The sequence below is a fragment of the Pseudophryne corroboree genome, chromosome 10, assembly GCF_028390025.1.
Source record: "Pseudophryne corroboree isolate aPseCor3 chromosome 10, aPseCor3.hap2, whole genome shotgun sequence".
In the NCBI taxonomy this organism is placed as follows: Eukaryota; Metazoa; Chordata; class Amphibia; order Anura; family Myobatrachidae; genus Pseudophryne; species Pseudophryne corroboree.
In genome coordinates this window covers 141,166,323-141,190,863 of record NC_086453.1, presented here as the reverse complement: position 1 = coordinate 141,190,863, position 24,541 = coordinate 141,166,323, and the positions used below count along the sequence as shown (strand labels likewise).

Sequence of the window (24,541 nt, the reverse complement as noted above, 5' to 3'; positions counted from 1 at the left end):
CATATGGAAAACCAGATAGGGGCTTTTATGTGACAAAGCCGCTAATTCCGACACTCGCCTAGCCGAAGCCAAGGCTAATAACATGACCACCTTCCAAGTGAGATATTTTAACTCTACCGTTTTAAGTGGTTCAAACCAGTGTGACATAAGGAAACTTAACACCACGTTAAGGTCCCAAGGCTCCACCGGAGGTACAAAAAGTAGGCTGAAAATGCAGAACTCCCTTCACAAAAGTCTGAACTTCTGGGAGAGAAGCCAATTCTTTTTGAAAGAAAATGGATAGGGCCGAAATCTGAACCTTAATGGAGCCTAATTTTAGGCCCAAATTCACTCGTTTGTAGGAAGTGAAGGAAACGGCCCAGATGGAATTCTTCCATAGGAGCATTCCTGGCCTCACACCAAGAAACATATTTTCGCCATATACGGTGATAATGTTTAGATGTCACGTTCTTCCTAGCCTTCATCAGCGTAGGAATGACCTCATCCGGAATGCCTTTTTCCGCTAGGATCCGGCGTTCAACCGCCATGCCGTAAAACGCAGCCGCGGTAAGTCTTGGAACAGACATGGCCCCTGTTGCAACAGGTCCTGTCTTAGAGGAAGAGGCCACGGATCTTCTGTGAGCATTTCCTGCAGATCCGGATACCAGGTCCTTCGTGGCCAATCTGGGACAATGAGGATTGTTCTCACTCCTTTTTTCCTTATTATTCTCAACACCTTGGGTATGAGAGGAAGAGGAGGAAATACATAGACTGACTGGAACACCCACGGTGTCACTAGGGCGTCTACCGCTACTGCCTGAGGGTCTCTTGACCTGGCACAATACCTCTGTAGCTTTTTGTTGAGGCGGGACGCCATCATCTCTATCTGTGGCAATCCCCACCGACTTGCAATCTGTGCGAAGACTTCCTGATGAAGTCCCCAATCTCCAGGATGTAGGTCGTGTCTGCTGAGGAAGTCTGCTTCCCAGTTGTCCACTCCCAGAATGAACACTGCTGACAGTGCGCTTACATGATTCTCCGCCCAGCGAAGAATTCTGGTGGCTTCCGCCATCGCCACTCTGCTCCTTGTGCCGCCTTGGCGGTTTACATGAGCTACTGCGGTGACGTTGTCTGACTGGATCAGAAACGGTTGGTCGCGAAGTAAGGTCTCCGCTTGACGTAGGGCGTTGTATATGGCCCTTAGTTCCAAGATGCTGATGTGAAGACAAGTCTCTTGACTTGACCAAAGAGCTTGGCAATTTCTTCCCTGTGTGACTGCTCCCCAACCTCGGAGACTCGCGTCCGTGGTCACCAGGATCCAGTCCTGAATGCCGAACTTGCGGCCCTCTAGAAGGTGAGCACTCTGCAGCCACCACAGGAGATATACCCTGGCCCTGGGGGATAGGGTGATCAACTGATGAATCTGTAGATGTGACCCGGACCACTTGTCCAGTAGGTCCCATTGGAAAGTCCTCTCATGGAACCTGCCGAAGGGAATGGCCTCGTATGATGCCACCATCTTTCCCAGGACTCGAGTGCAGTGATGCACTGACACCTGTCTTGGTTTCAACAGGTTCCTGACCAGAGTCCTGAGTACCTGGGCCTTCTCTATCTGAAGGTAAACCCATTTCTGGTCCGTATCTAGAATCATACCCAAGAAAGGCAGACGAGTCATAGGAACCAACTGTGACTTCAGGATATTGAGAATCCAGCCGTGTTGCTGTGACACCTTCAGCGAAAGTGACACGCTGTTCAACAACTGCTCTTTTGATCTCGCCCTTATTAGGAGATCGTCCAAGTACGGGATAATTGTGACTCCTTGCTTGCGTAGGAGCACCATCATTTCCGCCAATGACCCTGAAATTGGTAATGACAATACTGTACCGCAATTCTCAGGTACGCCTGATGGGGTAGATAAATGCGAACATGAAGGTATGCAGCCTTTATGTCTAGATACACCATAAAATCTCCCCCTTCCAGGCTGGCGATGATCGCTCTGAGCGATTCCATTTTTAATTTGAACCTTTTCAAGTATAGGTTCAGAGATTTTAATTTTAAAATAGGTCTGACCGAACCGTCCGGTTTCGGGACTACAGCCAAGGTTGAGTAATATCCCCTTCCTTGTTGCAGGAGGGTAACCTTGAGCACCACCTGTTGGAGATACAATGTGTGAATTGTATTTAATATTATCTCCCTTTCTGGGGGAGAAGCCGGTAGGTCCGATAAGGAAAACCAGCGAGGAGGCACCTCTTCGAATTCCAGCTCGTAACCCTGAGATTTATTGCTAAGGGATCCACCTGTGAGTGAACTCAGATGTGGCTGAAGAGTCGAAGACGTGATCCCACTGGGGCGGACTCCCTTAGCGGAGCCCCAGCGTCATGCAGTGGATTTAGTAGAGGCCGGGGAGGACTTCTGTTCCTGGGAACTAGCTGTGCCCTGTGCCCTTACCTCTGGTAAGAAAGGACGCTCCTCGTACTTTCTTGTTTTTCTGCGACCGAAAGGACTGCATTTGATAATGTCGTGCTTTCTTAGGCTGTGAGGGAATATAAAGGCAAAAGATCAGAATTACCAGCTATAGCTGTGGAGACCAGGTCCGAGAGCCCTTCTCCACACAATTCCTCAGCCTTGTAAGGTAAAACCTCCATATGCCTCTTTTAGTCGGCATCACCTGTTCATTGCATGTTCCACAGGACACGTCTAGCAGAAATCGACATAGCGTTGACTCTAGAACCCAGTAGACCAATGTCTCTTTGGGCATGTCTTATATATAAGACAGCATCTTATATATATATATATATATATATCCTAGGGTCAATAACATGGTATCCTTATCTAGGGTGTCAATCTCCGCTGATAAGGTATCTGTCCACGCTGCTACAGCGCTATAAACGCATGCCAACACAATCGCCGGTCTGAGTAGTGTACCAGAATGTGTGTAAATGGACTTCAAAGTACTTTTACTGCACGCTATCTGCAGGATCCCTGTGGATAGCTGTTAAGGCAGCGCTACCTTTTGGGTAAACGTGTCAATGCCTTGTCCACCCTAGGGGAAGATTCCCTTCGTATCCTGGCCCTAGCAGGGAAAGGATACGCCATGAGAATTCTTTTTGGGAATCTGCAGTTTCTTGTCTGGAGATTCCCGCTCTTTTTCTTCATGAGAGGAGGGAAATTTACCTCAGCTTTCTTCCCCTTAAACATGTGTACTCTCGTGTCAGGGACAGATGAGTCATCAGTGATATGCAAAACATCTTTTATTACAATAATCATATATTGAATACTTTTCTGCCAGTTTTGGCTGTAACTTTGCATTATCGTAGTCGACACTGGAGTCAGACTCTGTGTCGGTATCAGTGTCTATTATTTTGGATAGTGGGCGTTTTGAGACTCTGAAGGTCCCTGCGACATAGGGACAGACATGGGTAGATTCCCTGTCTGTTCTCTAATCTTTTGTGCAATAAATTTACCTTAGCACTTAATTTCACATATCCAGTCAGGTGTCGGCATTGTCGACGGAGACACCACACACACACATTTGCTCCATCTCCTTCTTAGGAGAGCCTTTTACCTCAGACATGTCGACACACGCGTACCGACACACCACACACTCAAGGAACCCTCTTATCTGAAGACAGTTCCCCCACAAGGCCAACCCTCTTATCTGAAGACAGTTCCCCCACAAGGCCCTTTGGAGAGACAGAGAGAGAGTATGCCAGCACACACCCCAGCGCTATATGACCCAGGAAAAAAACACAGTAATTTAATGTTTTACCCAGTAACGCTGTTATATATTATCTGCGCCGAATTACGTGCCCCCCCTCTTCTTTAAAACCCTCTTTTCTACCGTGGTATAAGCAGGGGAGAGTCCGGGGAGCTTCCTCTCAGCGGTGCTGTGGAGAAAAAATGGTGCTGGTGAGTGCTGAGGGAGAAGCCCCGCCCCCTCCACGGCGGGCTTCTGTCCCGCTCAAATATACTGTACACTGGCGGGGGCTCTTTATATATACAGTGGTCAGTTGTATATATCCTATTTTGCCAGAAAAGAGGTTTACATGCTGCCCAGGGCGCCCCCCCCCCCTGCGCCCCCTGCACCCTTACAGTGACTGCCGTGTGTGAGGTGTATGGGAGCAATGACGCACAGCTGCAGTGCTGTGCGTTACCTCAGTGAAGATCATGAAGTCTTCTGCCGCCTCTGAAGTCTTCTTTACTTCTCATACTCACCCGGCTTCTATCTTCCGGCTCTGCGAGGGGGACGGCGGCGCGGCTCCGGGACGAACTCCAGGGTGAGACCTGTGTTCTGACTCCCTCTGGAGCTAATGGTGTCCAGTAGCCTAAGAAGCAGAGCCTTGAAACTCACAGAAGTAGGTCTGCTTCTCTCCCCTCAGTCCCTCGATGTAGGGAGTCTGTTGCCAGCAGTGCTCCCTGAACATAAAAAACCTAACAAATATACTTTCTGACAGGAAACTCAGGAGAGCTCCCTGTAATGCACCCAGTCTCCTCTGGGCACAGTAGTAAACTGAGGTCTGGAGGAGAGGCATAGAGGGAGGAGCCAGTGCACACCCAGATCTAAAGTCTTTCTTAAAGTGCCCATGTCTCCTGCGGAGCCCGTCTATCCCCATGGTCCTTACGGAGTCCCCAGCATCCTCTAGGACGTAAGAGAAATTAGCCTTCCTAAAGCTAAAAGTTTTGGTGGAACCCCTGTAGCTATGTTTCCTGAATCTGATGTCGAATGTGATCATATAGTGATCACTGTTACCCAAAGTCTCCCCAACTTTAGTGTTTGATATAATGTCCACATTATTAGTAATTACTAGATCCAGGGTAGTTTTACCCCTAGTTGGGTCCTCGACTAATTGAGACAAGTAGTGATCCCTAAACATATTTAAGAACCTGCTGCCCCTCGCTTTAGCACATGAATCGTTACTCCAGTTTATATCTGGGTAATTAAAATCCCCAATCACAAGGATGTCCCCCAATCCCGCAGCTGTTTTGATTTGCTGCAATAGTTGTTCTCTCTCATGTATGCTAATATCCGGCTGTTTGTAGCACGTGCCTATGACTAGTTTTTTTGCATCAATTCCCCCACTTGAGATTTCAACCCATAGTGGCTCCACTTTATCGCCAGTCTCCTCATAGATAACCTCCTTTAGGTATGGTTTAAGTGATGGTTTAACATAAAGACATACACCTCCTCCTCCTCTACATATCCTTACTGCCCTTACTGTAAATAACCCTTTCCTACGCCGGGTATGACATTTTCTCTTCTCTAACCTCAGAGGATGCCTACGTGTCCTGTGTAAAGATTTTACAATAACTAAATTGCATGATAGCTCCATGTTTTGTCCCATACACAACACAGAAATGATAAGCAGAGAATTAATTATCAGGTATTAGCATAATAGCATAATAATTATAACCTCACAAATATGTAAATGTTGGTCATGTGACTATTATATGCTAGTGAGTGTTATTATATTTTATAGTGTTATATTATATTATATATTATTATATGGTTATTGATGTATATTTAGCCAAAAGCTTATGCAGATCAGCAGTGAGTTAGTAGTGAATTGGTGTTTTTTTTTTTTTTTTTTGACATGATGGTATGACATTAGTGTATGCAATTTATTGTATGTCTGTGGTTTAACTCCAGTGGGGTATTTCTCAGTTTTGGTTCCTCAGGCCCTATCAAGCCATTTTTGTTGGATTTAGATGCACTAAGCTGTAAACTCTGTAGGGAGGGCTTAAGTAACTATTTATTTTTTTCTGTAATACTAGGGTAAGTTAGACATTAATAAGCAGTTTAACATTCCATGGATGGTGTCATGCTGGAGGAGGATCACTTCTACCCTGGATATCAGGGGCCCGTCACACCTGAACTGCAGAAAGGAATACAGTCTTCCTCATATCTTTATGAATCACGGTACAGGTCATGCTAATTCACTCTAGTTGTTAGTACATTAGCATTTTCTTTGCTGCAATCAGTCTGCCCTTCCAGGAATTAGCTTTTGTTCTACACTTGTGGTATCTATAGCTCCAGTCAGGAATAAAGGTGTGCTTTGTGTATAACCTTTCTTATGCGCAAGTTGGAAAGTCCACGCCTTTCAGCAGAAATGTAATACACAGGCAATTCTAATTGGCCTTTCATGTATATTTATGAATACCGTACAACTTCAAGTTTATTTCTCCTGTTATAAAAGGGCTTGAAAAAACAGACATGGAAACACAGCACTAATTTAAGCATAGACACGTTGAAATGCATTCCTTAACAAGTCTCCAAGTTTTCTCCAAGTTTTTCCTGTACTTAACTAGTGTTCTCAAACTGTAGCTTACTAATGCTTCTGAGTGCTACAGGCAGCATCGTAACTGGGGAGCAAATGAGGTGAACCAGGCCACAAAGTGTGCAAGCGTACATGTGCATTCACTACATTAATATTTGTACCAATAGCATCAAAACGCATTTAAAAAAATACATGCAATGAAAAACTAAACATTAAAGCCACATGTTACAGGACACAGTCAGGCACTTCAATGGGAGATGTACTAAGCCTTGGAGAGTGATAAAGTGAAGAGATATTAAGTACCAGCCAATCAGTTCCTAACTGCCATATTAAAGGCTTTGTTTGAAAAATGACAGTTAGGAGCTGATTGATTGGTAGTTTATCTATCGCCACTGTAGCGTTCTCCAAAGCTTAGTACATATCCCCCTAAATGGCTATTTTCTTTGAGAAATAAAATATAGTGTTACTGTTCTATAAAAGAAATAATATAAATTAGTGGAATCATTTAAAATGGAAAATCATCAGAAATCCATCAATTGTGTTGTATAAAATAGTAATAAACTTCACAAAAAAAGAAACAAAAAAACTGCTTTTCCTGAGACATTGAAATGAGCTTGATATATTTGCTACAAAGCGGAGTAAAGAGCTATTGTTAATCTGTCATCAGTCATAAGCACATACAGTAGTCCATGTAATCCTGATTGTGACTGCAATTGGTTTACACATTTGACCACTTGGCTGGAGTAAGTGTAATTTCGTTAATTCTGTTACTAAAAAACGAAACTTCATCTACTGTATTAGCGGGGTTATTCAGAGATGAAAGTAGATGGCGTTCATCTCTGCACATGCTGGGGGCCGCCCAGCACAGGGCAAAGCCACTTAGCATGTGTGAGGCCACCCCCGATGCATCCGCAATCTAATTGCGAACGCATCGGATCTAAGGTTGACCCATGGCAGCACATCCTGGCTGTGCTGTCAGGCGGTTAGCGGCCATGTTTTTATCGGAGTGGCTGCGTGTGATGTCATACAGCCGCCCCCAAAAAACAGTCCCGGCCCGCCCCTGTTTGCCCCTGCCCCCCATGCCACGTTACCAGCCTGAAAACACTGGCTGCTATCAATCACAGTGCAGTTGCATCTGACCCTCTATCTGTCGTTATTATTACTTTTGTCTTGTGCTGACTGCAGTCTAAAATCTATTATTGATTTACCGGCTAAAAGAAAGTGACAGTAATGTCAACAAAATTAAATGCAAGAAGTCTTTTGAGCATAGGGAAAAAATCCTAGATTCTGGATCACAATTTGTTTTTGTATTCCTGCTTCAGATAATAATCAGAAACATTTGCATTTATATTTGTAACGATTATTAGGCTCTTTAACATAAAGTGATTTGTATTTTACAGTAATACTAACAGTTCTTAACTAATTACCAACCCCAAGGATATGCTAGGTCTGTGATTTTAGAATGTCATACTTGGGAACTGAACCGGGACCTAAAAACTAAGGAGAATGGCCTCTCAACCCCATCCGAATTCTAAACCTCCTTCTTGCTTTCTTCAGTCAGCCCATGACCTCAGCCTCCACTCCTCACTGATTACTACAGTAGCTGCCCCGCAAGCCTCTAAGACTTCTCCCGTGCTGACCCAAAACTATGCTCTCCTTCACTATATCAGACTCTCCCAAATTCCATTGTTTCAAACACTCCCTCAAATCTCCCCTCTTTGCTGTATCCTACCCGGCCTCTGCCTGATCCTTCCCATTATCCTCACAAACCTTAGCCAAAAATATTTAGTTGTAAGCCGACAACCATGCCATTTTGTTCACACTGCTCCGTGGCATTGAGGGAGAAAGGGGTGTATCGGAGAGGGGGGGGGGGGGGGGGGGGGGTGCGGGGCTGCACACCCTAATATTAAGCACAATAACATAGTAACATCGTTTTTGAGGTTGAAAAATGACAATTTGTCCATCGGGTTCAACCTATTAGTCTTAAAATATTGCAGTATAGGAGATCACTAATTTTAACTTTGGTGAATGTTTAACTGTTATGTCCATTCCTCTTTTTTTATTTTTTATAGTTATTTTATTTTATTATTAAAGTGCATGATTTACCCACCATAACCAAGAATATCCTTGATCATTAGGAATTTATCTAGCCGATTCTTAAAAGTAGTGACCGTGTCAGCCACTACCACTTTCTCAGGCAGGAAATTCCAAGTACGTATTGTCCTTACTGCGAAGAAACCCTTCCGTCTCAGAGTGCTAAATCTCTTCTCCTCTAACCTAAGCGGGTGTCCCCGTGTCCTCTGTGGTGATCTTACCAAAAACAAATCCCCCGCTAGCTCTGTGTATTGACCCCTTATATATTTGTAAATATTAATCATAGGTGCTACTATGCTGACACCTGTAGTGTCATGCATAAAAAAAAAGAACACAGGTGCACACTCTAAGCATTAAGAATAATGTTAATCAGAACAATTATAATACACTTTACATTCTATGGGCGGTATTCAAATGACATATCACGCCCAATCTCCTATCTAAAGTGATCCCTGTTATCGCACATAATCACACCCATAGTAATCAGATTTAGCTGCGTAAATGATTGGGCGCCCTCACTACCCCAGGGATAGCGAGATTAAATTATTAAACCATGCCCATCAGCAGAAACAGAACAGGTGTGGTAGGGCGTGAAAATAATTGAATACTGGTATATCTATCAGTATAAATGGGGCTGGTAGTCACAGGGGAATATACATATGGCTATTGTACTTTGGCCCTCATTCCGAGTTGATTGCTCGCTAGCTACTTTTAGCAGCCGTGCAAACGCATAGTCGCCGCCCACGGGGGAGTGTATTTTTGCTTTGCAGGAGTGCGAACGCCTGTGCAGCCGAGTGGCAGCAAACACATTTTGTGCAAAACAAGACCAACCCTGTAGCTACTTATTATGTGCGATGATTGCTGCGACGAATGACACGGTAATAACGTCAGATACCCGCCCATCAAACGCCCGGCCACGCCTGCGTTTTTCCAAACACTCCCAGAAAACGGTCAGTTGACACCCAGATACTCCCACTTTTTGTCAATCTCCTTGCGATCGGCTGTGCGACTGTAAGCGTCGCTAGAACCTGTGCAAAACCACAATGCTCTTTGTACCCGTACGCTGCGCATGCGCATTGCGGTGCATATGCATGCGCAGTTTTGCCATTTTTTTAACTGATCGCTACGCAGCGAACAACGGCAGCTAGCGATCAACTCGGAATGACCCCCTTTATCTGGTACTGAGTTACTCGAAGGTGAATACAGTCATTGGAGCCAACTGCGCTAAATGATTGGGGATTGGAGATGTACCTGCAAAAGACTATAAAATGCCATGCATAGACATGGATAGTGGCAGCACCAATATTGGGGGTTCTCAAACACCCAGAACACCCACAGAGCTGGCTCCTATAAACACAGTTTAACTGCAGTTCAAAATAAGATCGATTAATCACTATGAGGCAACCTTGTCTATTACTCACTGGCACAACAGATGGACCATAAACAGGCCAACCTGCACCTAGGACCCAGCCAGTGTACACTGAGTATAGGCAAGGCGTTCCTGTTAGTGAACAATAGTCAGCTATTTTAAGGCTGCTTAAACTGCTTTCACTTTCTAGCCAAATATTTAGTAATGATACAGCTGCCAATTGTACTTTGGCACAGTGATAATGATAAGTGATGTAATCTTTGGATAACGCAGATAGGTATATAGTACAAAAACAGTAGACTTAAATTTATCCACATGAATCCCAGCAATAAAGCAGTAATAATATTAACATAGGCAGAGGGAGAAAGAATACTGAAATGCAATCACTGATACAGTAGTGACTCGCTGTCCGGCTGTCAGCTGTCCAATCAGAGCTCCTGGCAAAAACCTACCTGGACATACTTACAAAATGTTCCTAATTGCCTGGGACAGTTCCAGTGTCGGACTGGGGCTTGTAGGGCCCACCAGGGGAATGCAGTGGTTGAGGCCCATGTTAGGGGTGTGACCAGTCTGCAGAGGGGGTGTGGCCTGCTGCCTCATTGGTTTGACTAACCATTAGAGAGTGCAACTTCTGGGACCTTTCATAAATATATAAGTAAATTCAGCTGCATGATAATGTATCAGATTAATAACAGCAATGCACTGTAGAAAATACACCATAGTCCAGTATAAGGTAACATATGTATAATGTATAATTCAAGTGCGCAGTCTGGAACCTGATCCTTAGAGCAGGAGGTGGGGCCCCAGGCAGTAGGGCCCACCGGTGGTTCCCCTGGTACCCCTGTGGGCCAGTCCAAGCCTGGACATTTCTATATTTTAAGGATTAGTCCCTGGAAATGTCAGTGCCTAGAACTGTGCCTATTTTCAATACTGAGTAACGAGACAATCTAAATATTTTTATTCTGCATGTGTATTCATATTCTTGTTGCTATATAACTCAGTAGCTATTGTTGTATTTAAAATGCAAAACATTTTTATAATCCAATCTGTTAAAGGCATAATAATGAAGACCGCCATGATTCAACGTTCCCCGAGAAATTATTATGGGTGATGTAATGGTCTCACAGTAGAGGCATACAGTATGCTAGGCAGCAAACACGTTAAAGCTGTTTATTCCAAAACCAATAATAGCGATTTCCACAACAATATAAATATTCTGCACTACAGTATTTGTAGACATCGGGCAGCAGTTCCAGCCATCTCACAGCACTCTCTACCACTGATTTAGATAGATGCTTTAAGAATAGACAGGATGAATCTTGCCTTCTTGTTACTATAATATTATTATGAGTAACACATAAATTATACTCATCGTGTATATCAATATCACACGGTCATATAATCCTTCTCAATTAGAGGACATGTTTATTTCTAAACATTGCAAAGTATAGACCCTGAGGCCTTCGCTGTTCACTCCTGATTCACCAGTGCAATTGATATCTACTAACATGTAAACTTAGAAATATTCTGTTATGTTAATTTTCCTATCAGTCTTAGGGCTCGATTCAGACCTGATCGCTGCTGTGCATTTTCGCACAGCGGGCAATTATCGAACTACTGCACAGGCGTATGCACCGCAATGCGCACGTGCGTCGCCAAACAGCGACAGGATAGTGTGATGGTGATTTTGATAGCACGGCTGTTCACAAGGTGATTGATAGGAAGAGGACGTTTGTGGGTGGTAACCGCCCGTTTTCAAAGAGTGTCTGGAAAAATGCAGGCATTCCCAAGCGTTTTCAGGGAGGGTGTGTGACATCAGCTCTGGCCCCGATCAGCCTGATTCCTTCGCACTGAAGGAGTAAGTATTGAGCTACGCACAGACCGCACACACTGCACAGAATGGGAAAATCATTCGATGGTGAGTGTGAAACGGTTTTGCAGCTGTCCGCTGACTGAGGGAAATTTTCACACAGCGTACACATGCAATCACACACTTGTATGGGGCAAATTTTCACTCCCCCTGGGCGGCGACTATCTGATCGCAGGACAGTGTAATTTGCAGCACAACAATCAGGTCTGAATTAGGCCCTTAGATCTGAGCCCGTAACCAGAGGTACAGTAGATGAGAAACTGGTGCATCGTGAAAATTAGGATTGGTTGAAACAGATCAGCTTCTGCAAATTCTCTGGAAAGAAGCGGACCGTGTTTATCTTAGAAAGGCAATGTCATATTGCGGAGGGAGAAAGGATAAAATTGGGAAAGCCACATCATTTGTTTGTAGTAAAATAATGTTCCTAAGGAAATAATCCTTCAGCCCCATTTACTTCCCCTTTAAAAGAAGATGTACAGTAAATGTTTTGTAATGTGGGGCAGGTATGATAGCTTCATGTATAGTGGATTTCAGCTGTTTTCTGCAAAGGCTTTTGTAGAGTGCTATTTATAAATCACTACTTTTGTCAGTATTTCAAAGAAACTTTTATACTGCACAGTATGTTCTTGCTCCATTGCCTGCATTGTATGGAGCTTGTTTGCTGTTTAAATACTTTCAAGTTAATTGGGTGTATTAAAATGATGAGCAGGTGTTTACTTTTTTTTGTATAAACTCATTGTGGACAAACCTGCGCTAAATCCCAGCCATGAAAGTTGAGCATTTAAAAACAAAGCTTACTTGCCCAGTCTCCCAGAATAACCGGGGGACCCCCATATTTGAGGGAGAGTCTCCAGGCAAAGTGGGTAACAATCCCATATCCTGTTACTGAAGTGGGAGGGGCAGGGCCCAGGGCCACGATTATGCAAATTGCTCTGGACGTAATGCAAATACAGTGGGCAATGACCCCTCCTCACCTACCTGAACCTTCCTTTCCATGGGCCTCCCAGAGTTAGCAAATATGATTTAAAAGAGAGATGTCAATGGGAGATACTGGGATGTACTCAGTGCCTGGACACTATGCTTGTATGAAACAATTTTAAAATACTTATATACTGTATGTTACACAACACTAGAACATTATACAATGATGAGCAAAATACTATTACCATCATTTTCACATGTCCTGCACACTTCCACCAAACCACTGGCGTATCTATAATGGGCGCAGTGAGTGCGGGTCACACGGGCACCTGGGTCCAGAGGGGGCCCACACCACACACACTGCACGCATTTCTTCTATACTCACCTTTCTGGCATCCATCGGTGACTGTGTGTGGGCCCCCTCCTCTCCTGTAGCCGTCACCGCCGCTGCTAGCGCACTGAGCACTAGTGCCAGAGTCTACAGCGCATGCACAGGACTCCGAAAAAATGGCGCGGTGTCCATTTTTTCAGAGTCTTGCGCATGCGCTGTACACTCTGCCACTGTGCCAGAGTCTCAGTGCTGCGAGCGCTAACAGCGGCGGTGACGGCTACAGGAGAGGAGGGGGCCCACACACAGAGGGCGGGATTCAATTCTTTTCACCCCTTTGACACCCATTCTGTTTCTGCCCTCAGGGGCGTGGTATCACTATTTCAGCTCGCTACCCACGGAGTAGGGGGTACCCAACCCTTTACACAGCTAAACCTGATCACTATATGTGCAATAACGGAGATCATTTTAGAAAGGAAATTGGGCGTGATATATCATTTGAATCCCACCCAGAGTCTGCACACGGGTCTCCTCCTCTCTAGAAATGCCTCTGCCCCAAACATCATTTTCTTGCATTGTATGTATGTCTGTCTATCTATCTATCTATCTATCTATCTATCTATCTATCTATCTATCTATCTATCTATCTATCTATCTATCATTGATTTATTTATTTTTCATATTTTGATCAATACATTTAAGCTTGCAGCCTGTGTCACCTTTTTCTGCAAGTCCTATCACTCAGATTAATAAACACTGCATTGGTATTACATTACGATTAAACTTGAGATATGCTTCTTGGTTTGAAGCTCACCTGCACACAGGGTTTTGAAGGTGGGACAGTCACCAAGTATACGATCAATAAAACAGCCATAAAACCTGACACAAGTTGGATTAAATGAGCCAACGCAGAGGTACATGAGAAGGGATCACAAAGAGTTTTTTACAAAAATTCCACACCACACCGACAAACAAGGAAAGACACAGGGAGAGATGTATTAAGCCTTGGAAAGTGATAAAGTGGAGAGAGATAAAGTACCAACCAATCAGCTCCTGAAATTTTCAAACACAGGGCGGGATGTACTAACCTTGCAGTCTACATCCCGCCAGATATCGCAACCATACTAAATCGCATTTGTACTAACATGTGCGCTCAGTACTGTGAAGGACATCTCTTCAGTAAGAGCTGTCCTTCGCGATGTGCACCGGTCACTGGACTTATGGGTATTGGCCTTGGGAGTTTGTCTGCGCATGCACAGAAGGACGCGGCGGCCCTGGGGCATGCTGAGAGGGATCTGATTCGATCCCTCACACAGTGCAACGCGGAATGAAGCCCGTAGGCTTCTATAGGGTTACTCTCCGCATAGGAGACCCAGCTTCGGGGCTTTAGTACATTTGGAAATGCAGTAAAAACCCTGAAAACAGAGTTTTTACTGCTTTTCTTCTATAGCACATTCCGCCCACAGTCTGTAACATAGCAGTCAGGAGTTGATTGGCTGGTACTTTATCTCTCTCCACTTTAACACTCACCAAGGATTAGTACATCCCCCACAGTATGATTAAATTTCTATAAAAGAAAAAAATATATCAAGATGATTTGTCTACTGCACTCCAAACGTACATATTTGTCCCCCCTCATTGTGCAAATGACTCACGACTATCTGTGGGAACTTGTGTGTGCATCTGCTCCAATTGAAAGCAATGGGAGTGGTCATACACTGAGACTATCCACGGCAAGCAGCATACAATTACTGCTGCCATGTGTACACATGCGTCAGGTGACTATATGCAGGATGAGAAGGGACAGATCTGTAATTAATGGCAGGTGCTGAAGCAAACCACACGCTTATGCCGGAAACACATTAGGTGATTAATGGGATGATATAGTGATGCGGATTAGAACAATCTATTGACCACATCGCTCAGTGTGTACCCATGATCGTGTGCTCCCCAGGTCGTCCTGTCGGGCATGATGCATGCCCAATGGGACTACCCAGGGAATAATGGCATGCATTTTATATGCGGCAGGCAACAATGCATTGTGCAGTGTGTATGGACCTTGTGATGTATCATGCCATCACATCGAGCCATCGCTGGGTACACACATCAATGTGTACCCAGCATAACACATAATACATCTCTAACAGCATGTTATACTTTTATTATGGTTACTTAGTATTGTGAAGAATGTGTTGTGGGTGGGATCATTTTACAACTCACACTACAATAAAATATGTTCCTTACACTGCAGGGTTTAACTTGTGATATATGCAAGCAGAGCCTTTTCATTGAACTTTTCATTTTCTACTCCAGAGTTACTTTTGTAGACAGTAGATGGAGCAGGGTCTCCCAACAGCACAGCTTAATGATGTGGGGCTTCTGTCAAACAGCTACAGGAGAGGAGGGGGCCCACACACAGAGGGCGGGATTCAATTCTTTTCACCCCTTTCCACACCCATTCTGTTTCTGCCCTCAGGGGCGTGGTATCACTATTTCAGCTCGCTACCCACGGAGTAGGGGGTACCCAACCCTTTACACAGCTAAACCTGATCACTATATGTGCAATAACGGAGATCATTTTAGAAAGGAAATTGGGCGTGATATATCATTTGAATCCCACCCAGAGTCTGCACACGGGTCTCCTCCTCTCTAGAAACGCCTCTGCCCCAAACATCATTTTCTTGCATTGTATGTATGTCTATCTATCTATCTATCTATCTATCTATCTATCTATCTATCTATCATTTATTGATTTATTTATTTTTCATATTTTGATCAATACATTTAAGCTTGCAGCCTGTGTCACCTTTTTCTGCAAGTCCTATCACTCAGATTAATAAACACTGCATTGGTATTACATTACGATTAAACTTGAGATATGCTTCTTGGTTTGAAGCTCACCTGCACACAGGGTTTTGAAGGTGGGACAGTCACCAAGTATACGATCAATAAAACAGCCATAAAACCTGACACAAGTTGGATTAAATGAGCCAACGCAGAGGTACATGAGAAGGGATCACAAAGAGTTTTTTACAAAAATTCCACACCACACCGACAAACAAGGAAAGACACAGGGAGAGATGTATTAAGCCTTGGAAAGTGATAAAGTGGAGAGAGATAAAGTACCAACCAATCAGCACCTGAAATTTTCAAACACAGGGCGGGATGTACTAACCTTGCAGTCTACATCCCGCCAGATATCGCAACCATACTAAATCGCATTTGTACTAACATGTGCGCTCAGTACTGTGAAGGACATCTCTTCAGTAAGAGCTGTCCTTCGCGATGTGCACCGGTCACTGGACTTATGGGTATTGGCCTTGGGAGTTTGTCTGCGCATGCACAGAAGGACGCGGCGGCCCTGGGGCATGCTGAGAGGGATCTGATTCGATCCCTCACACAGTGCAACGCGGAATGAAGCCCGTAGGCTTCTATAGGGTTACTCTCCGCATAGGAGACCCAGCTTCGGGGCTTTAGTACATTTGGAAATGCAGTAAAAACCCTGAAAACAGAGTTTTTACTGCTTTTCTTCTATAGCACATTCCGCCCACAGTCTGTAACATAGCAGTCAGGAGTTGATTGGCTGGTACTTTATCTCTCTCCACTTTAACACTCACCAAGGATTAGTACATCCCCCACAGTATGATTAAATTTCTATAAAAGAAAAAAATATATCAAGATGATTTGTCTACTGCACTCCAAACGTACATATTTGTCCCCCCTCATTGTGCAAATGACTCACGACTATCTGTGGGAACTTGTGTGTGCATCTGCTCCAATTGAAAGCAATGGGAGTGGTCATACACTGAGACTATCCACGGCAAGCAGCATACAATTACTGCTGCCATGTGTACACATGCGTCAGGTGACTATATGCAGGATGAGAAGGGACAGATCTGTAATTAATGGCAGGTGCTGAAGCAAACCACACGCTTATGCCGGAAACACATTAGGTGATTAATGGGATGATATAGTGATGCGGATTAGAACAATCTATTGACCACATCGCTCAGTGTGTACCCATGATCGTGTGCTCCCCAGGTCGTCCTGTCGGGCATGATGCATGCCCAATGGGACTACCCAGGGAATAATGGCATGCATTTTATATGCGGCAGGCAACAATGCATTGTGCAGTGTGTATGGACCTTGTGATGTATCATGCCATCACATCGAGCCATCGCTGGGTACACACATCAATGTGTACCCAGCATAACACATAATACATCTCTAACAGCATGTTATACTTTTATTATGGTTACTTAGTATTGTGAAGAATGTGTTGTGGGTGGGATCATTTTACAACTCACACTACAATAAAATATGTTCCTTACACTGCAGGGTTTAACTTGTGATATATGCAAGCAGAGCCTTTTCATTGAACTTTTCATTTTCTACTCCAGAGTTACTTTTGTAGACAGTAGATGGAGCAGGGTCTCCCAACAGCACAGCTTAATGATGTGGGGCTTCTGTCAAACAGACTTGTGCCAATTGCACCCAATATGCAGATCTGGGGATGGCCATCCAATGGTTACTTATCAATTGCAAGTGGCCATCGATAGGAACCCATTAATAGTTCATACTATTGATGAACACCCTCCTTGTGCTACATGGCAAGAGTAGGCCAATGATGAAAGGATGAAGGAGCTATGAAGGACGCATCCAATCAGGAGGAATGCAAATTATAAGACAAACCATTGTCTCATTCTCTGCCATCGATGTCAGAGAACTATCGGACCTCTGCCATCTATGGCAAAACCATCAACAATCAGTGGCAAAAATCAATTTAGCCACAGGCCTAAGATAGAAATAACCAGTACTGTAAACAAATAGTTAACAATTACAATATACTGATGGATGGTTTAAGGTAGGAAAAACAACAACATATGCACAAATAATAAAAATATGTCTCTGATATGTGCCATAAAATAACAATATAAATGTTAATATCAAGCCACTATCCCAGTTCCTTAACACATCATTTAATCTACATTAGGTCTCTCTCCATTAGTCTGTCTAATAAAGGTCCAGTGTTAGCAGCAATGGTATTACCAGATTGGTGGAGAGCGTCTTTTAGCAATTATATTGAAGATATAGAAGGGCTGTAGGAATTATCCATTAGGTATCCAAAAGTTGCAGAAATCTGATGAAGGTGGGTGACCTTTGTCCAGCAAAACGCGTTAAGCACATTGCTGCAATGACCACCTGGACTGCTAATGCGATAAAGCGTTTATTTTAACTATTGCTGGACTTGTGACATTCTCCACTGGACCAGATTTGTCGCTAGGCTCCGCCCTTTTTAGGCACTCAGTAGTCCTGTTTACACAAGTTGGAAGGTTTGCAGTAGGCTATATGTATTTTATTAGTATACAAAGTTTATAAATACTATAATCAGGATATGTACTGTACATGCTATAATATGTCTACATATAACACCACCCTGCAAAAAGGAGTCAGCGTTTTTTATCCATATCTTCTACAATAAGAGGCATCATTATTAATAGGTGAAGAGATATGTTGCAAGCAGAAGCAGAGTTTTTGCTGACACTGTGCTGGACATGTTCAATACATGAAAAGCGTCACTACTAGCAAATAAATAACACTACTAGCAAATACTGACCACGCTGCCAGTGGTAATGGTTTCCCTATGCATTTTCAGGATAAAGATTTTTTTTTTATTATTCACTCATTTTAAAATAAAATAAAAAATAGTTTTAGAATTATACTTATTAGTGGAACTGAAGGTCAAATATGGGTTTTTAGTTCCACTACAAATATTCAATTGTTAAATCGCACCAAAAAGTAAAATTACATTCAGAAGAGCAGCTCATTACGTATGAAATAAAAAGAAACAATTACCAAAATAGACATATCTAATAATTGAAGTAGTGAGTAGATGAAGGTGTTATGTTTACAAGAACCTGAGATGGTTAGAATTAAAGATAAATTATTAGACTTGAGAATTGAACATAACACCTTTATCCCCAGATTATATCAGAAAACAGACTAACAACATTAAAAATTACATTGTTACTATGCTCCCTAGGTCATAAAACCATCATCCATTAAAAAAAATTATATATATATATATATATATATATATATATATATAAAAATAAATAACACCTTCATCCACTCGCCTCTTAAATGAATAGGCCCCATGTTTTGTCTAGTGGAAAGATTTTAGGCACCCATAATTGCAACCACCAACATGCCTGAGTATAAGGACCCATATGATGGAAATTAACACTATTTTTTCTTAGTTATCTCAATATATTTTCATTTTCACTGATTTTATTTTTCCACAAACACGTATAGACATGCCCCCAAAACGGTAGTGACTGTGACACACCTGCATTTAAGTCACCACACCCCACGTTAGCCCCCCAAACAGTCACAGTCTGTCAATCACAGTGTCCACACTGCAACCGTTGTCGAAAGACTTTCGCAGGACACGTGCGCAGTGTGACGCATGCACAGTAGTGGAAAACAATTGGCCGTTTGTATCCACCTCTGGATTAGGCCCCCTATCTGGAACATTGATGTATGCATGTATCTAGTACCATACAGGTGCGCCTTCCAGTCATACCAGTCCTTTCCTACAAATGTGATCTCTCCAGATTCTATCAGGCTTTAAGCAGCTTTAGGACTTAAATGTGTGTAAGATTTATGCAGTGATCTTAGAACAAGACTTGGGCTTCCAGGAAGGGACAATAAACTTCATGATTATCAATGGCCTCTCTCCCACGGCAGGGAGAGCCGGTGGAGCTCCGCAGCACATGTTGTGTGCGTGGAGATTAATAGTCTTAGGAATCTGTATGTATGGATTGTGACATAACAAGTGGCCTTTATACTGGAGTAAACAATGGATTTGTCATTCTTTCTCTCCCTTTCACTGTCATCCCTCTTTTGTACTTCTAGCCTTGCTGTCTGGTTGCACCTCTCTACATACCGGAAATTCCAGTTTTTTACTTCAGAAGGTACCTATTTATATATCTTTTAAGGTTACAAAGATTATCACACATTATTTACAATGACACAGGTATGAATATCATTACCCACCACAGCATAGCACACATGCTTCAAAGCTGAAAAAATGCAATTCTTAATCAATGTTATCAGACATATTTTATAAATAGTATCAAAGCCTCAAAGGCTGGAATGGAACAAAAAAAGTTTCTCCAGTGAAAAAGGTGTTACTCCGGTACATACTGTATGTCCCCTCCCCAGCTATCAAAGGGCCGCCACCGGCAGTAGCCCCACTGGAGAAAAGATTTGTAGGGTCCACTCCAGCACAAACTTATCATCCAGAGACTGGCTCAGTGAAGCGGTGAGTGTCGCACTGAGTACCAAAGCAATAATATATTATCAATCATGCATTACGAGTACAATAGATTGTAATGGAAAAGACAGAGCATGTGAAGAGAATTAACAAGGCATAGAAAGAAAGAAATCCTGTATTTATATGCCCAATATATCACGGTGCAATACATTATAACAATGAACAGATCATATACTGTAGGTTGACCAAAGAAACAATATATACAGTAGCACCAAACATGCTGCACAGCTGACCTAGACCATGTGATCTGCCTGAGGCTTTATTACGTACACATGCATATGAACTGTTGTAACTAAACCCTGGTGGATTTACATGGCTGACACTGTATGATAACACTAATTCATACTTGCCTACCTGACCCTCTACATGTATGATTGCCATCACCTGTGGTGAAACACCTTTCTTATCAATTAACTAGCTCACCACAGGTGATGGCAATCATACATTACCAGGAAAGTCCAGGAACAGAGCATGTTCTCCCTCATGGAGAGGGTCAGGTAGGCAAGTATGGTTCAGATACATATATAGGTGAGTGAAATTGGGGCAAATTTTGCTCAAAATAAAGTTCATCAATGGTGCATTGTTTTGCAGAACTGCAATGTTACAGCTGTACAATATTCTACTGTAGTTCATACTTGCCTACCTGACCCTCTCCATGAGGGAGAAAATGCTCTGTTCCTGGACTTTCCTGGTAATGTATGATTGCCATTACCTGTGGTGAGCTAGTTAATTGATAAGAAAGGTGTTTCACCACAGGTGATGGCAATCATACATTACCAGGAAAGTCCAGGAACAGAGTATTTTCTCCCTCATGGACAAGATACAAGGGAGCTCCATAGCTATTTAACACTGACAGAACGTGGTGTTTGTAGTCCTTCAGGACATCTGCATTACCTGTACTTACAGCAGTTACACCCTTGCTAACTGCTTCAGGCATAAATTACACATGTGAGTTTTAGTCTCTGCGATTAAATGTCATTAGCTTAGTCACCCAGAAAACACTGCGCCGTGTCATATATCGCTGAAATGTAATTACACAGGTAAAATGTGCAATCCCCCTCCCATAATAATCAGGGAAGAAGTTGAATCACAATAAAGTTTGTGTGCCGTGATTAAATTGCAATATCACGCAGTCAATAATTATGCTAAATGACAACTAGAAATCCCATATGTAGATCACCACACACCAATGAGACTGCTGTAAAATGCCAATTGTAGGTAATCAATTAATCCCTCTCAATCGAATGACTGAAAATCACTAGTGTAATTTGGCCCTTAGACCACCTGTGGCCCTCCAGATATAGCTGAAGTCAATGACAACTTTCATAACAAGCTAGGATTTACAGATCAATACAGTGTAGGATTTACTATAGGGCAGCCAGGGTGCTCGCACACATAGGGGGATCCCACGCATACCTTCATCACCAGTGTGGGGGGCACAGTGGCGTGTTTGAACAATGGTTTCTGTCTAGTACACTGTGAACTGGGGGTACTACAGTGCGTTTAACACAATTGTGGTGCTAGGTGTATTTACATATTATACTCTAATAATATCACCAGTGTATCTTATTGGCAATTTTATTGATAGGTGCCCAACAAACCTTAATCTGACACTCTGGTAAACACTGTGGGGGTAATTCCAAGTTGATCGCAGCAGGATTTTTGATAGCAACTGGGCAAAACCATGTGCACTGCAGGGGAGGCAGATATAACATGTGCAGAGAGAGTTAGATTTGGGTGTGGTGTGTTCAATCTGCAATCTAATTTGCAGTGTAAAAATAAAGCAGCCAGTATTTACCCTGCACAGAAATAAAATAACCCACCCAAATCTAACTCTTTCTGCACATGTTATATCTGCCTCCCCTGCAGTGCACATGGGCCCTCATTCCGAGTCGTTCGCTCTGTAATTTTCATCGCATCGCAGTGAAATTCCGCTTAGTACGCATGCGCAATAATCGCACTGCGACTGCGCCAAGTAATTTTACAATGAAGATAGTATTTTTACTCACGGCTTTTTCTTCGCTCCGGCGATCGTAGTGTGATTGACAGGAAATGGGTGTTACTGGGCGGAAACACGGCGTTTTCGGGGCGTGTGGATAAAAACGCTACCGTTTCCGGAAAAAACGCAGGAGTGGCCGGAGAAATGGGGGAGTGTCTGGGCGAACGCTGGGTGTGTTTATGACGTCAAACCAGGAACGACAAGCACTGAACTGATCGCAGATGCCGAGTAAGTCTGAAGCTACTCTGAAACTGCTAAGTAGTTTGTAATCGCAATATTGCGAATACATCGGTCGCAATTTTAAGAAGCTAAGATACACTCCCAGTAGGCGTAGGCTTAGCCTGAGCAACTCTGCTAAATTCGCCTTGCGAGCGATCAACTCGGAATGAGGGCCATGGTTTTCCCCAGTTGCTATCAAAAATCCTGCTGCGATCAACTTGGAATTACCTACTGTGTTGGAACAAAGCTGCTTTACGGTATCTGTATATACCACAGTGCTAGTTTTCAGCAGGAACACTGTTACTGAACCTTTCATTATCTATGACATAATTAGTACCAGTGATCCTGAACCTGTCCTGGGCCAAAATGTATTTTCCACAAGTTTCATTTTAAAGTCTCTTTTGAGTGCCCTCTGTTCTAAATGATATATATTTTAATAGCTCCACCAACAGACCTGGCATTCCTGAACCTATTTGTCCAGAAAAATGGCACTGGGTGTATATAATAAATATACACATTACTGAATGGCACTTAATTCCCACTGATATCTAAAAGATGACACAAAAAGCGGCATTTGCTGTCATTTCTGGCAATGTTAGCAACATGCCGTTAGAATGGCCTGAATTTCAGTAGTTCACGAACACCACCAATTCTGCCTTGCACCCCCAGGGGTGATGCTGGTGTACTGTATTCCACAATAAGGTGCACAGCTGAACATACCAGCTGCGGAGAATTGAATACCCAAAACATTTTTAATACGTTTTTTCTATAATAGCTACTAGCTAACTAAATTATCATTGCAATAACAATATATTTTTATCTGGTTCTCAACCATTGTCACATTTCTAAGTAATATATGTTATTTAAAGTATTCATTTCACATTAATCAAAAAGAAAAAGAAAATTGGAGCATAATTGGATGTTCCATTAGCCTACATTTCACAACACATAGCTACACTATTATTATAATCATTAGCTGAATATTCAAATGAGGTCAACACCCTCTTATTTGCATGCATGAAACTCAAGTTTTGCAATGGCTACCTTTCCAGTTACAATGCGCCACATTATCAGGCAGAACAAACAAAGACCCCATTGAAATAATAATAATAATAATAATAATAAACAAATTAAAACAAAACAAATCATATACTTTGGTAAGGATGAGTAGGGTACAAAGAAGAGGAACAGAAAAAAACTTGAAACTACAAAAATACAGAACAGGGATTTCATAGAAAGAGCCGTACACTCGTACAGCAGTCTACAACCAACAATTATTTAAACAATTTTATATATTTAAACAACTAAAAAGAGCAGATTATCCTGCACAGATGTGTCACTTGCTTCAGGCAGTACATTCTATAACTGTTCAGATGTCATAGGCCAGTCTCAGACAACCTGTCGCTCAGCAACTGTTGTGGAACTACAAGCCCCAGCACGTGTCTACAGTTCCACATTAGCTACAGGTTGGTGACAGGTTGCCTACCCCATAGTATTAATAATGGTATGGTAGAGTAATGCTGACTTACCAGTAACAGAAACACTGGCTTGCATCGCCCAGGAGAGATGTAGTGACACATTGATGAAGCACTTGTTACATGTAACACAAGGCACTGGCCCAAGGGGAATCTGCTGCTGAGAATAGGGTTCCACAAAGTCCCCTCTGGTCACTCTCTCATTGTTAGTAACTTGCTACAGAGAAGCTGGGGCTGGTTAGGTCTTTGCACTGTACTTGTGCAGCAATAGGGAAGTGAGAGACACAAATCACTAGTGGCAGCAGCTCTCAAACATTTCCCCTCCTCTATTCAAGGCAGGACTTTAACCTTTTCTTCTGCTGTGAATGGCCACCACCCTGGGTACAGTAGGAAGTTGTGTTACTGACAGTGCTCTGGTATGACACAGAGCTGGTGTACAAATAGTGTCTTCCCTTAATTCAAAGAAAATGCTGGAGAAACTCAAGGTGTGTGTGACCCTGCGTGCTTTCTAAGCAGGTGTTTTTCTCACACTCTCTCATCACTGCGTCTCACGGTCTCTGTCATGCACAAATGCACATTATCTAAAACTGAAGAAAAAAAAAGCTTCTAACGTAAAGTTTAGTGATGATAAAACTTTAACATTTCCAGAATTAACCTTTTAAGTTCTGTCAGG

At 42.9% G+C, this 24,541-nt stretch overlaps 1 protein-coding gene across 1 annotated transcript in view; it reads right to left on the bottom strand.

The window, feature by feature from the left end:
• The window catches only part of PTPRH (protein tyrosine phosphatase receptor type H), a 426,591-nt gene extending 402,427 nt beyond the window's left edge, over nt 1–24,164 (bottom strand). The window contains exon 1 of the mRNA XM_063942825.1: nt 23,923–24,164. Within this exon, the coding sequence (XP_063798895.1) occupies nt 23,923–23,973 (51 nt within the window). The 5' untranslated portion in view covers nt 23,974–24,164. The remainder of the gene's footprint in view (nt 1–23,922) is intronic.
• Nucleotides 24,165–24,541: the final 377 nt, after the last annotated feature.